Source organism: Platalea leucorodia (assembly GCF_965183815.1).
Source record: "Platalea leucorodia genome assembly, chromosome: 1".
NCBI classification, from domain to species: Eukaryota; Metazoa; Chordata; class Aves; order Pelecaniformes; family Threskiornithidae; genus Platalea; species Platalea leucorodia.
The window spans coordinates 37,838,155-37,852,352 of record NC_138823.1 but is presented as its reverse complement, the minus strand read 5'-3'; the positions used below and the strand labels follow the sequence as shown (position 1 = coordinate 37,852,352).

The following is a 14,198-nucleotide window of genomic DNA, read 5'->3' as shown; positions in this document are numbered from 1 at the left end:
TTCCACAATTTAGTAAGCATTGAGAATTCCTGTCTTGTTCCCCAAAGCTCTTGCAATGCTTCTTGCCTTGATTCCATGAACAAACAATGTTATTACTGAACCTTTTAAGCTCTTGATAAAACTATTGGAAAATGCTGAACATAAGATAAAGCACAGTGGCGTCAAGCTTGATTCATTCTCATTGTTTACCAGACATTTTTTGTAAGACCTCCTTCACATCTGTTTTGGGCTATGTCCTTCACCAGGCACACTGATTCAGTTAGTGGTTTAGAGATGTCTATGGGTACACTATAGTGAATTTAATCAAGCCTCGTTGACTTGAATATAAGTTATCCAATATTCTGTATCCTGCTATTTCCCTTTTCTGGCCTGTATTCCTGCCTAACTGTAGCTTTATTTGTATGAAATCTCAGTTAACACTTTATGCAAAAAAGACAGTTTCGTGTTTCAGTCTCTTATGTCATGTATTATTTGACTAACTTTCATTTATTTTCCTTCATCTTCCTTATATATGCTTTTGAAATAAAAGATAGTTTTCCTGTTTCCATTATGTCGCTAAGACAGCATCTCTTTACTTACAACTCTTGGCATTAGTGTGGCCACAGAGGCTTATACCCACCATCTTCCTCCTGATGAATATTCCAAGAATTCTGTAACTTTTTTCTTTCACTGGTTCCGATCCCACATGTTGCCATGCTTTTAGTGTTGGCTTTAGCAAATATTTCTTCCTTCCTCCTTCCACGACTTTCCTATATTTCTCAAACCTGTCCTACCTTTCTTCCTTTGCTTGTTCTAGCTCTCCAGTCCTTGATCTCTTTCACACTGTCCATTTTCTTTCCTGCCCATTTGTTTTCTTCCTCAATGAATCTTCAAGTATAATTTGGCTAAGCACAAATCGTCTTCCTTTCTACTCCAGACACCAGTAGTCTAATTTCCTCCAGCCACAGGAAATTTTGCTACTGTCCCCATTTCCTATAGCTTTGCACACAGTACTGGAGGCTATCGTGCTTCCTTCCCACTTGCTCTCCTGAGCCGTATCAAATCTTGTCACTTTTATATATGCAACATTTCTAAAATCCATCCTCCTTTCCACACTTCTGAGACATCAGCTAATGTTTTTTTTTCCGTATCCACACATTTCCCACCTTCTCCATTTCAGTTTGTCCAATATCCTAAAATAATTTTTTCTTGTAATTACTACTATTTCTGCTCCTTTCTATGGTTCTCTTTGAAATATGGAAATGTCTGTGTTATTTCCCTGGCCTGTGGCACTGTTCTGCCCTTTTCTTGCCACCCTCTCCCCCCTGCCTTTAAAAAAGAAACAAACTCCAAAACCAACCAAACAACTGTTTTCCTTCCTTGTAGTCAGAAGTGTATTACCTCTCCTCACACTGATACTTTTTCTTTCACTCAGATCATGATGCCCTTCTTTAACGTTACTCTGTCTTGGTTTCTGTACTGTTCTCATTTGTTGCACCCAGATGTCTTGTTTCTCATCCCCTCTAGCCATCCGTGTTTGAACTGTAACCTAGTACTACTCCTGCGTTTTTTGTGCCTCATCTCATTTCCAGGTGTAGTAATCTGGTCATCTGAGCCTCATTCACATTAGATTTGTGGGTGCTTTTTTTGGTATTCTAGTATTTTATTGTCCTTAATCATCTGTTACCAATCATTTTCTATAATTCTTAATTTAGAGTGCAAGCTCTGAGTGCAGAGTGCTTGTATTTTCATATTGATGCATGATGCTTTCTCATGTGCTCTTCATGGGTCTCTTTATAGACATTAAAGACTTGAGTCTAGATGATACTTCCACATTTCTTTACTGTAGATTTTGGGATCCTCTGTTCACTTGGTATAAGGAACCATAGGGCTTCAGGGAACAGGGTAACTGAGAGTTTTTGCTCTCAGTGTTGATAGATGTAGGAATGTAGTCTTTGTTGTTTGTAAGTAGAAGCATAGAAATAGGAAAACAGATTCCCAGTGTGGTTTATTGTCATGCTAATGACATGCCTACAGAAATTAACAAAGCTTTTTCTGAAAAGCAATTTTTCTTTGATGAAATTAGGCCTTGGCTGAGCAGTACAGTTGGTGTAAGCTTTCTTTTTTGTTTCAGCATCATGAAGCACTCTGCCTTTTTCTGATTACATTGATTAAAGTGGAATGCATATTACTTACCAGGGCAGACTGTGTTCTTAAAACAACATGACTACACAACCACTTGCAAGTATTAGAAAGGTGGATATATTGTGATGGTATAGTTTTTTCTGTATTCAGTTTTTAAAATTCCATTTTGAGAGAAAAGTATATTTCTAAAGGCATTCACCAGCCATTAAATGAATGTTATTTAGTTTATGAAGACAAGCACTTGAGACTTAGGAAATACCAGATTTATGGTTGCTTATACTATCTTAGTTCTGTCCCCTGTTGTCTTGAAATGAGGCATGAAATAGAAAAAACACTACATGCTAATAGTAACCAGAGACCGCATCAAAAAGTATACAGAGGAGGAAGGGAATTGATATTATGCAGCAATTATTTCCTTGGTATCGGTATCCTCCTAAGAACCTCCTAAGAACCTCCTAAGAACCTCCTAAGAACCTAAGGTCTGAGAAACTTAGATGTACTTCAATACAGAGATTTCTGTTTGGTTTTCTTAAGGGAAGAAACAAATTGTATTGTATACGGCTGTAACAAATTGCTTGTTATGCATCTCTCAAAGGTTTGAATCTTGAACTTTGAACAATATATTACAGTTCAAATTACAAGCTTTAATGTATTACCAAGTATCATTAGAAGATGATGTCATCTTTCATCACCTTTTCTTGGGAAGTTGGAGGCTTAATGATTTGTTAAGCATGCTTGTTCAGATTTTGCATGGAGCAACTTGAAGTCTCATGCTCTTCTTCCTTCTGTAACCATTATGTCAGGTTTAGAAATCATTTGTTTAGACTGACTGGCAGCTGTAATTGCCTTGATGTGAAGAGTGTGCGTATATCCTGTGCAGCTGGCCAGTCAGAACATGCATACCTCCTGGCTGGTCGGCCAGCATGTCTGCAGCTCTTGGCCAGATTTTGTCCAATAGCCAATCCAAAAAAGGTATGAGTTTATGTTGGATGATAGCAGAATGCTGAAATGCTCTTCAGGAGGCTGCAGGCATGGCTGTATTGGGGAGAACAAATTGCTCACAGCAGCCTTGGAGGATTGTAGTCATGGGGAACACGGGGAGCAAATGAGAAAGCAGGGGTGTTGCAGTTAAAGGTAGAGGTTGGAGTCAAGTTGGGCATCACAGGAGTGGGTTACTATTGTAAAACTGGGCGATAGCTAGCCATTTTCCTCCACCTGAACTCACTGCCATCTGTATACATTATGCAGTCTTAGTACCTAGCTACGAGGTTGGACTTTTCACAGAATTCAGTGAGTTTGTAGTGGCATGAGATAAATGTGGTCAAACTGCCAGCGCTCTGGGCCCTGCAGTTACAGACCTTCAGATGCCAAGGAAGCTGCAGGTTTAAAATGTCATCTCTACACTGAGATATTCAAATGGCTGGATGAGCCATTTTTTCTGCGTTAAACTACTAAGTCGACACCAAATTTCCGTCCAAAGTGAAACAGGAGGATCTAAATCCATTTGTGAGCCTGAGCCATCATTTTTAAATTTTTTTTGCCACAGTTTTAACTGCTACGGTTCACTGCATTAGAGATCATAATATTTCCCTACATAACATGGGTGTTGTGATGATAGATATACAGTAACAAAGACCACAGGAAAAATAGCACCCTGTGGTTTTATATGTATTAACCTCTAACTTAATAAATAAACAAAAAGGTGCAGCTAGTGCCATATTGTAAGGTTTATAAGTATATGCTTAAATAATACAAAGGGACCTTAACCTTCCTTCCTCCAGTAGTGCTCCTGCCTCTGATCTCCAAAGGGCTGTACTCTTGTCAGCTGAGAGCTTCTGTCTGAGGCTTCTTTCTTTTCCCTGGCTTTTGACTCTGATTTTCTGACAGTGCCTGAATGATATAATGGCTAGTTTTCAAGAAACAGTGTTTTTAAAGGGACAAAGGATATTATGCATAGGTTATGTGAATAAAAATAGGATAAGTAGGTAAGTGGTATAAACATGATGCAAAAATAACTTCTTTTTTTTTCCCCTGTCATAGACTTGCTTGCACTTTCTTATACACTTTGAGTACTCGGAAGTTTTGTTGGTTTAGAAATTAGCCATCAGTCTCATGATTTGCTAGTAGTTCCTGACATTTCCCAGCCCAGTATACAAAGCTTGGCTGCTTTCCATCTAATTAAAATGCAGAGTTATTGAAAGGATACTAGCATGTCTGTTGAGATTTATGATAAATCTTAGCAGGCATTTCAGCAAGGTTTTCAGTTTCAGAAAATCCCGTCTCATTATACAAAACAGGGCTGAATTATGAAAAAGTATTTACAAAGTAAAAAGCTCTGTGGTTATTATAGTAGTTCAGGGCTGGCCCCGGGACTTTCTTGCCTCTTAATGAAAAAGTTCATGGTGGGAGAATGTTGACCTTTGATTTTTTAATGTTTTGTACAATAGTTGTGAGTTCTAGTTTTAATCTTTATTTTATGCAAAAAATTGTATTTGTTATCATGGGACACTTGTGCCTCACTAATTTTCCCCCAGGAAATGCATGAAATCCTAGTGAAGGATAGTCAAAGGTGTTAGTTTTGGAGCAGAAGTCTGTTTAGCTAATTTCTGGATAAGATTTATGGACTAGCATGTTAAAATCAAATATAATGTAAGAAAAGAAAGAGTAATAGGTAGTAAATTGTTTTTTATAGCATAGCAGTTTACATGTTAACAGTCAGAAGTTCTAAATATCTAAGAACATCAGCAATTGCTACCTCTTTCCCACAATGTGCACGCTGAACACAGGGTTGTTAGAAATGTATTTCAAAAATTATGAATTTAGTTAATGCATTTTTTGAAATCATAGTAAATCTTGTATTGTATTTCAGTTTGCCTAAACAACTAAGTGTATCTGTATTTCTTTATTCGGGTAACCAGTAAAGATCTATATGATTTGCTTACTCATCAAACGGAAGTTGTATTTTCCCCCTGTATGTTTAGTCCTTTTTTAAATTTTATAGTAAATCATTCAGTCAGCACAACAGCTCTGAGTAATTTAATAATCTAACAAGGGGCAAAACCACAGTGCTGCTTTTAAAGGAATTATTTATTACAGTTTAACACAAACAAAAGTACTCCAACTACTGTGATCTGTTCTTTAATAGGACTCTGCCTGTTTAGCGTTGAGTTTATACCTTCTTCCATATGCTAGGCAATTCTCTGTTACATTTTAAAAAGGGCATTATTTACTGAAAGTTAAAAGTGCAGCTTATTAAGTTACAACATAGTTCACAAGTGGCACAGATAACTTCAAATTTGTTTCTGTTCTTCTGTATTTCCTGAGCTCTATGTATAATGATAAGAGTTCTTAATAATTGTAACAACTATTGCTTTTTTAAGAGTTGGTGCTTTTTAAGCCATTTTATCTATTCCCAGCTGACTATCACAGCAGTGGCCACACTGTGATTAATGGCTGGAAGATCCACAACACAGCAAAGAACAAATGGTTTGTATGCATGGCAAAAACCCCTGAGGAGAAGCAAGAATGGCTGGAAGCTATTTTGAAAGAGCGAGAGAGAAGAAAAGGTAGGTTAATAAACTTCTTTGTGTTGCTTTGCCAGAAAGCGATACTGTATTTTTATGTTGAGATATCAAGCAAAACTAGCTGCTAGGCAAAGTTGTGTCAGGTTCGGCTGAACGTTTATGAATAAGAGCTTGGAAAAAATAAATGAAACTTGTACTGGGGAGGGCATAATGGCTTGAATCATGTATGCTGGTAGTGAATGCTGTTTTGGAAATGGGGAGATGATTTCATCTCTGATTTTACAGCTTATCCTCAACCAGTACGAATTGTCATAATTTCATTGAGGCTTGTGAGCTATTATGGTTTGTGGTATATGAGGGTCTATCCTAAATGCCTTTTGGGACTTGCATGCATTGATTCCCTTTTGTGACTGGACATTTGAATCACTGAAATGAGCAGGTCTTCTTTGTTGGATCTTCATGCAGATGATCCCAGCATGAAATGGTACAGAATATACCTACAACCCCATCTTTGAGGTGTTCTCCCCTACCCAAGAAAATAAGAAATCACTGTTGGCAAACAACTATCTTTTCTGAATAACTGAATTAAGGTGGAAGAATACTCGGATGAAATATAATCCTGATCTCAAATGTGACCACAAATAACCTCATGTATTCAAGGTGACCCCAGCAAAAAGTAGAACGGGGGAAAGATGACGCAGCATCATCTTCTGGAGCTAATTTCATTTGCAAGCTGAAATATCCTAATCAGTAACAATGTTTGGAGCCTTGGTATTGAAAGGAAATATGACCTTGTATTTAGATCTGGGATTCTTTTCCTGGTCTGCGTAGATTTTCTGTCACCTGTTGCAGTAGCCATTGTTTCATTCCTCTGTTGTAAATGGAGGCTAACAATACTTTCTTTGGTCTTTTAAAGTTGAATACTGGATGTTTGTAGAACATCTGCCATAGGACCAGAGTTTCAACTAGGGTGTCTGAGCACTGGCTAATTAATAGTGCTATCAGAAATTAATAGTAGAAAAGCTAAAAAGATGCCTTAGAGGTCTAAAAACTCAACATTTTTAAAATAAAAGCAATGTGGTAGAGATGGTGTCAAACACAACAACCAGGTTTGTCTGCTTCTGTACAGGGCCTTGTCTGGAACTGGCTAAAAAGTTTTTTAACAAATCCCACTTCACTGTTAAGTTTCTTGGCTCCCTTAGACTTTTTGATACCTTTAGGTAAGAAGAGTAAGTAGGAGTATTTTATGTTGATGTCTTCTTACTATTTCACAAGATACTATTGAGCAGCTGGTAGTAGAGGTGAGTTTGAGCTAAACCTTGCCAAGCATGAGGTCTGAGGGAGCCATCCCAAAGTCAAGCCATGTCTTAGGTTTTTAGCATCCTATGATTCAGGGAAATTTTCAGCTCCCGGTGTTCTCAGTGGGTTAGCCACCAAGGAGACAACCGTGAAAGAAAGAGGATTTGGTACACTTAGACACAGTTCGCAACACAGAATCTTGAAAAATATTTCTTGAATAACTCTGTTACTCTGTCAACTTACAAATGTATCCATCTCCTCCAGCACAGTGATTTTTTTTCAAAATATCTGTATAAACACCTCTTGCGAAGCAGGATGCATCAACTTAATTGCAGTCAAGTTGCCAAATGACTTGGGAACTGAACAGCTATCTTTTTAGAATTCAAATACTGTATCTAAATGTTGCTATAACACTTTCCCATTCACCGTGAGCATAAAGATGCTTTAATTGTATGTTTACTTAATAAGACATGGAGCCTGTTCATGTGTGTATATATATTGGCAATTACACTGAAGTCTATGAGACTTCACATCTGAGAACAGGGTTTTATCTCCGTTGCAAGTCTGAGACAAACTAAGTTAAATGAACACACTTTCCAGATCTCTTGGGCTAGGAGTGAGGCTCATGTAAGTGACTCCCTCCTGGTTGTGCTGTGTGTGCCCATGCATTTCTTCGTAGTTGTGCTGTAGACCCCACATCTCACACAGAATGGCAGATTGCAGTCATCTCCAGACTACGTAAATACAGCATGTGGAGCAGGAGTCAGGCATGGAAATACAGCTGGAGGGTGGCAGGTAGCTGGAGCTTGCTGGGCTGTTCATGTTGGGAGACTCAGAGATTCAGTGTACTTAGGGGAAACTCAACCTATACTTTTATTTGCAACCCATATAGCAGAAGCTGAGCAAAAGGGAGAGCATGCCTTGAATTAAGTAGTTTAGCAGAGATTTCAATGGTTGTAATTGAATTATCGACTAGGACCACTTCATAGATTGTATTTTCTTGCTAGGATAAATCAGCTGAATTGGAAACTTTTTGCTAGGAAGTCTTTCTGTCAGTTTTGGGGCTTTGCTGTACCCACCTGAGGCACTCACCAAGTTAGAAATTTATTTAAAAGGTGATCATCTTTAAGGCCGATGGTGCTGTGATGACCTGATTCAAACAGTCAATACAAATAAAAGCGTCAACATCCTATAAGCTCCAAAAGTAGTATATCAGTTAGGTTTTCTTTTCCCAGGAATACATGAGGTTTTACCTGTTTCTGTGGCATCACCACTTTCTGGTTCATGGATATTGAGAAACACTCCTGTATCTGTGTCCAGTATGATTATTAGCTTTTTCTCATGACAGGTACATTTTTTCTGGCTATATTTTCAGAATTAAAGTGACAGACTCAGATTGGATATGTACAGTAATAGTTCTAAAAATGTGAAAATCTGACCAAAAACTGAGAACGTGTACACAAGACATTCCAGAAATCTGTGGTTTTGTCCAGAATTAATAATTGTTTATTGAGAAAGCACATGGGATATGAAGGTCTGTGGTATTCTTTGGAGGGACAAGCTTCTGTGAGTGGCCAGTAGGATGCATAATTCAACAAAAACTGGTTTTGATCATCTGTAATAATGAAAATAACATAATGATTTTAATAATAAATGTAATAAATAAAAATAACATAATGATTTTCCCAAGAAGAGAAACAGGAAAAAACAAACCAGTAAGAAATATTGAAATAAACCCCTTGATAGCTTTCTGTTGTTGAAAAAATTCTGAAGCAAATAAAAATCAAGTTGTGTACGTGCTTTTGTTGAAAAAGGGTGGATTAATCTTATGTTAAACTAACAAACAAATGTATAACGGATAACTAGTTACTATTAATTGGAATTTTGAAGACGTTTCCTTTAAGTGAAAGCATTTTTATTATCACATGGTAAGAGCAAAACCAAGGCCCTTTTCTTTTAAACTTGTGAGGACATGACTACTTCCTCGCAAATGTTCATATACTGAAGTCTGAAAATCACAGCATTAGTATTTATTAATACAATATCAATCGTGATGTCGATATAGTAACAGTTTAACTTCACTATGATAATGATATAATTTGATTATGCTTTATGAAAAGCAGATGTTCATGGTTTAATCTTGATTATGAGAAAAATAACGGGCAACAGTTCCTTTACTTTTTTCGTATGCAAAATATTGGTATTGCTTCTCCATTTTGAAATATAATGGCAATATCACTTCATAAAATTTTAATGCATTTTTGGCAGGTTTAAAATTGGGCATGGAACAGGACACTTGGGTTATGATCTCTGAGCAAGGAGAAAGACTGTACAAAATGATGTGCAAACAAGGGAATCTCATCAAAGACAGGAAGAGGAAATTAACCACTTTCCCCAAATGCTTTCTTGGAAGGTATTATATGCATTTTATAGCATGAATTTTAACCAGCTAAAAACACATTTTAAATCCTCTTTGGGATTCGGTGGAAACCATGCTTTATTTGTAATGTCTATTAGGCCTATTTGCCTCCCGGAATTTAGCCAAAATGTAAATTGGTCTGCCTGAAATTTATGGATGTCTACTAGTATTCCAAAGTAGCTTTATTAAAGGGACAAGGCTGAAAAGGCATGTTGAAAATATGCAAATGCATCAAATAAAATAGTTTCTTTAAAGAAATAATTCCCACCTTGTTTAATGCATTTTGTCTCTGAAATGCCTAGTTTAGAGTATCAAATTTGCTTTATTCCACTTAAAAAATCTCTGTCTCTGAAACTGTTTCTGTCCTCCTCTTGCCTGAATGTCAGGGACAAAGTTACTAAATAAAGTTTACATGTTTAAAAATCTATCCCTATTATCAGGAGGATCTTTTTAATGCCATATTATACCTATGGCTTAAGAAGACTGAATGCCAGTGGAAGAGAAAGCAATAGGTACCCTAAAAATGTGTATATGACAAAAACTTTAGTTTGGGGGCCAGAGGGGTTATCACTTATTTCATTTGACTGTAAGACAGTTAAGTATGGAAAGTATTTTTACAAAGTACAGTGACTGTTTTACACAAACACATTGTAGCGAACATACCACTGGGTTCAAAAGTGGAAATGAAACTTTGGGGATTTTCATGTGCTGTCAGAAGTCACATAGCTGGTGAGAATTCAAACCGGGATTAAGATTAATGATTGAGTTGTGGTTGAATCATGTTCCCTCGGTGAAGTTGTTGGAAGCAGGTAAAGAATACACTTGTGGTGAAAACCCATGTGTGAAACATTTAAACCTACCATCAAATGGCTGCTCTTCTGTGCTATCTTCTGCAGACCCTTTTGAAGTACACTTTTGCTGGTCCCTGGGTCACCAGCTAAAACCCCTGAATGTTAGTGTTGCACTACCTCACTACACTGTTCTTTTGATTTGTTACACACATGCAAATATCTTACGTGCTATAAATTTGATGTCTCTGAACTGAATCAGATTTATTGTAAAATAAGCCAGGCATTTCGTGCACATACACTTTGTGTATATGCTGAGGATGTCCCTGTGCCTGACACGTCTTAGAAGTAACAGGCCTGCTGTTGTATCATACTGCGTTTATGTTCTGCCTTCATGGCATATCTACCTTGGGCAGGTGCAGTAGGTATGCCTGGGATTGCTTTATATTTGACAGTCTGGTCACGTGGCTATTCTACTTTAGGAAATCCCGGAAAACAGGGAAATAGGATCGAATAGAGTAGAATATTTTCAGTTGGAACGGACCTACAATGATCATCTAGTCCACCTGCTTGACCAATTCAGGGCTGACCGAGTTAAAGCATGTTATTGAGGGCACTGTCCAAATGCCTCTTAAACGCTGACAGGTATAGGGCATCGACTGCCTCTCTAGGAAGCCCGTTCCAGTGTTTGACCACCCTCTTGGTAAAGAAATGCTTCCTAATGTCCAGTCTAAACCTTCCCTGGCACAGCTTTGAACCATGCCCATGAGTCCTATCACTGGATACCAGGGAGAAGAGATCTGCAACTCTGTCTCCACTTCCCCTCCTCAGGAAGCTGTAGAGAGCCATGAGGTCGCCCCTCAGCCTCCTTTTCTCTGAACTAGACAAGCCCAAAGTCCTTAGCTGCTCCTCACAGGACATGCCTTCCAGCCCTTTCACCAGCTTTGTTGCCCTCCTCTGGACATATTCGAGGACCATCACATCCTTCTTAAATTGTGGGGCCCAGAACTGCACACAGTACTCAAGGTGAGGCTGCACCAACGCTGAACACAGCGGGATAATCACCTCTTCTGACCGGCTGGTTGTGCTGTGTTTGGTGCACCCCCTTTGATGCGGTTTGCCCTCGTGGCTGCCAGGGCGCACTGCTGCCTCATACTGAGCTGCTGTCGACCAGCACCCCCGGATCCCCTTCTGCAGGGCTGCTCTCCAGCCATTCCTCTCCCAATTTATACTTGTGCCTGGTGTTACTGCGTCCCAGGTGCAGAATCTGGCATTTGGACTTGTTAAATTTCATGCCATTAATGATTGTCCAACGCTCCAATCTATCTAGATCCCTCTGCAAGGCCTCCTGTCCCTCAAGAGAGTCATCAGCACCTCCCAGTTTGGTATCACCAGCAAACTTTCTAGTGGTGTGCACCATGTGCAAAGCTAACACTTCTGAACAGAAAAGACGTCTCAAGGAAAACTATATGTATTTATGTCAAAATAATAAAAAAGTAAATGAATGTTTTTTTTTAAAGGTGGTATGGCATTCTGAAGATCATTAGGCTTAAGAATCACTTACTAGGCTAGTAAGAAACACTAGTAACTGAGAGGGAAATGTAGTAGGTGTGGTGGTATGACATTTAAAGTTTGTTTTTTTGTATCTGTTTCTAATTCAGTGAATTTGTGTCCTGGTTGTTGGAAATTGGAGAGATACACAAATCTGAAGAAGGTGTTCATCTTGGCCAAGCTTTATTAGAGAATGGCATTATCCATCATGGTAAATATAATTAGTTTTAACTTACTTGTTTTCAAGATAATTGTTGTAATTAGAGTGGACTTAATTTTGTTTGACAAAAAGATGGTCTTGTTAACGCAAGACAGCTTGTTGAATCTGCATTATATCCTTGCAGGGACCTCATGGGGCCATTGTCCATGCCTTGCAGATTTACTGTGAGTGAGGCTCCATTGATTTAATCAGATTACATCTACACTGTCGAATCACAACATTGCAAACAGGGACCTAGAGAAACATTGCTGTTCTCTTGTAAGCAAAAATAAATTCTGGGGGAACAAAGAATGGTAGACTGCTTTTAAGGATTTAAACCTTTTATCAAGGCCAGGCTTTTTAGGGGTACGTGTTCAGCTAAGAATTGTAGAAGAGAGTGAATCACAGCTGGCTGTTGATAAATGTGCCTGCTCATCTGTTAGGCATTACAAATGGAGCTGGTAGAATCCAGCCTAGAACGCAACAGTTTAATCTTTTGAATTTTAACACCTTGTTTTCATGACATTGTACAGTTACTAAAATTGATATTTTTATGCTGAAACTTTCAGTCAACTATCTGTGTTATCTCATTCTGGAGAGAAGTATCACTGAAAGGGTTCAGTTTTTGAGCCAATAAGACAGTTTGATTTGTGGAGGAAATTTGCATTGGCAACATTTTTCTCTTACCAGAGCAGGTCCTCATCTCTGTCCCTTTTACAAGGTATAGTCCAACAGGACCATATCAGAGAACTGGAGAAACTTCTGGTTTTGAAGGCATGTTTGGCTTACAATAGGTACGGTCACATTAAAAAAACAAAATAGTGAAACAGTTGTGAAGTTAGCTACTGTTTCAGCATAGATCCAGGGTGTAAATTTAGATTGAATCATTGATAATGTACATTTTAATACTTCTATACTTCAGCCACCAATGAATTTAATACTTACTTTTTAAGTTCTTTGCCACAATGTTTTCAGCGTCCTTGACTGGAAAGAAAGCAGGAGTAACAGTGCAACTTAGCTGTGTGCATTTTAAACATAAGCAGAGTAGGAGGAAAAACATTAAGGTTATTCATCAGTAGTCATGTAGTCTTTAATTCTTTAATGTCAGTCTACATGATTTTCCTCCACCATCATTCAAATGTCAGATGCTATTATGTTTACTACACACACAGAATTGTTTTCAATGGAATGATTCTGTTGCCAAAGATTCTTCTCCTGATCTCGTAATTTATATCCCAAATACACTCATAGACTTTCTCAATACAGAGTTAAATGAATATTGTGTAATTTCATGAGATAAAAGGGTAATTATATTCGGGCATAGAAATGTGAGCCAGACATGCTACTTTGAATAGTGGATCCAGCTGTGGTTCAGTGAAAATAGAATTCTTAAAATAAAGTTGAATGAACCATCTGTTTTCACAGAAGGAGCAAGGGAGAAAGAAAGTTTGGCTGTTACTCACGTTGCAAATGTTATAGAGGGCTTTGTTAGACTTTGCATATTCACTATGCTGGCCATTGTTTTCCCTCTGCTGGGCTTCATTCTAGCAATGCCAGACCCATGTTGTGATGGGCATTGTTTTACTTCCTGGTGTGTGAACTCTTGCAAGTAGAAAAGTTATGGTTTTCCTTGGTGGTGGTTTTTTTTTTTTTTTCCTTCCGCCCCCAGTTCTGCAAAAGAAAAAAAATCTGTTCATATATTGCTATTCTAAATCCTCCTGGTGGCATTCTCTAGTACATGATGGGCTGAGATACTTTGTCCAGTCACTTATTGCTGCTGATTAGAGATGGAGGCTTCCGCTCAAGGCAGTAAGGAGCTTTGTAGTTACAAAAATAATCTGAATATCAAATAGTTTTAGAATGAATAGGTATTATGTGGCTGTGCAGTTTCTGGGATTGGTGTACTGATCTGAGTCAAAATTACCCTGGCAAAAAAGTAAAGACTAGTTTAAACCTGGATCAGTTCCCTTTTCTTAGTGTGTGCCATATAAATATCTATCCCAACACAAACTATAGGTACGTTGTTGGGAGTGACATACAAAACAACTTGGGATTCCTTATTTTAGTGATAATGATGTGTTTTATCAGCTTCAAGTGTTTGAAACTATGGTCCTGCAAATGTACAGCTGATATTAGTTAAAAGGAAAGCTATACATTAAGCTAAATGTTTTCATAATTTTTTGTTAAGATTTCCGTGTTAGTACAGTAGGTGATAGATCATTCATCCTTCCTCTTGAGTAGAACAAGCCAAATCACGTCTGTATCATAGAAAACAAAACCCCCCAAAAACGAAT

The 14,198-nt window shown here is 38.0% G+C and overlaps 1 protein-coding gene across 1 annotated transcript in view; it reads left to right on the top strand.

The window, feature by feature from the left end:
- The window catches only part of PREX2 (phosphatidylinositol-3,4,5-trisphosphate dependent Rac exchange factor 2), a gene marked incomplete at its 5' end in the record, with an annotated part of 182,657 nt that overhangs the window by 72,399 nt on the left and 96,060 nt on the right, over positions 1–14,198 (top strand). The window contains 3 exons of the mRNA XM_082310168.1: positions 5,541–5,690; positions 9,216–9,360; positions 11,816–11,916. Coding sequence (XP_082166294.1) covers positions 5,541–5,690; positions 9,216–9,360; positions 11,816–11,916 — 396 coding nt within the window. The remainder of the gene's footprint in view (positions 1–5,540; positions 5,691–9,215; positions 9,361–11,815; positions 11,917–14,198) is intronic.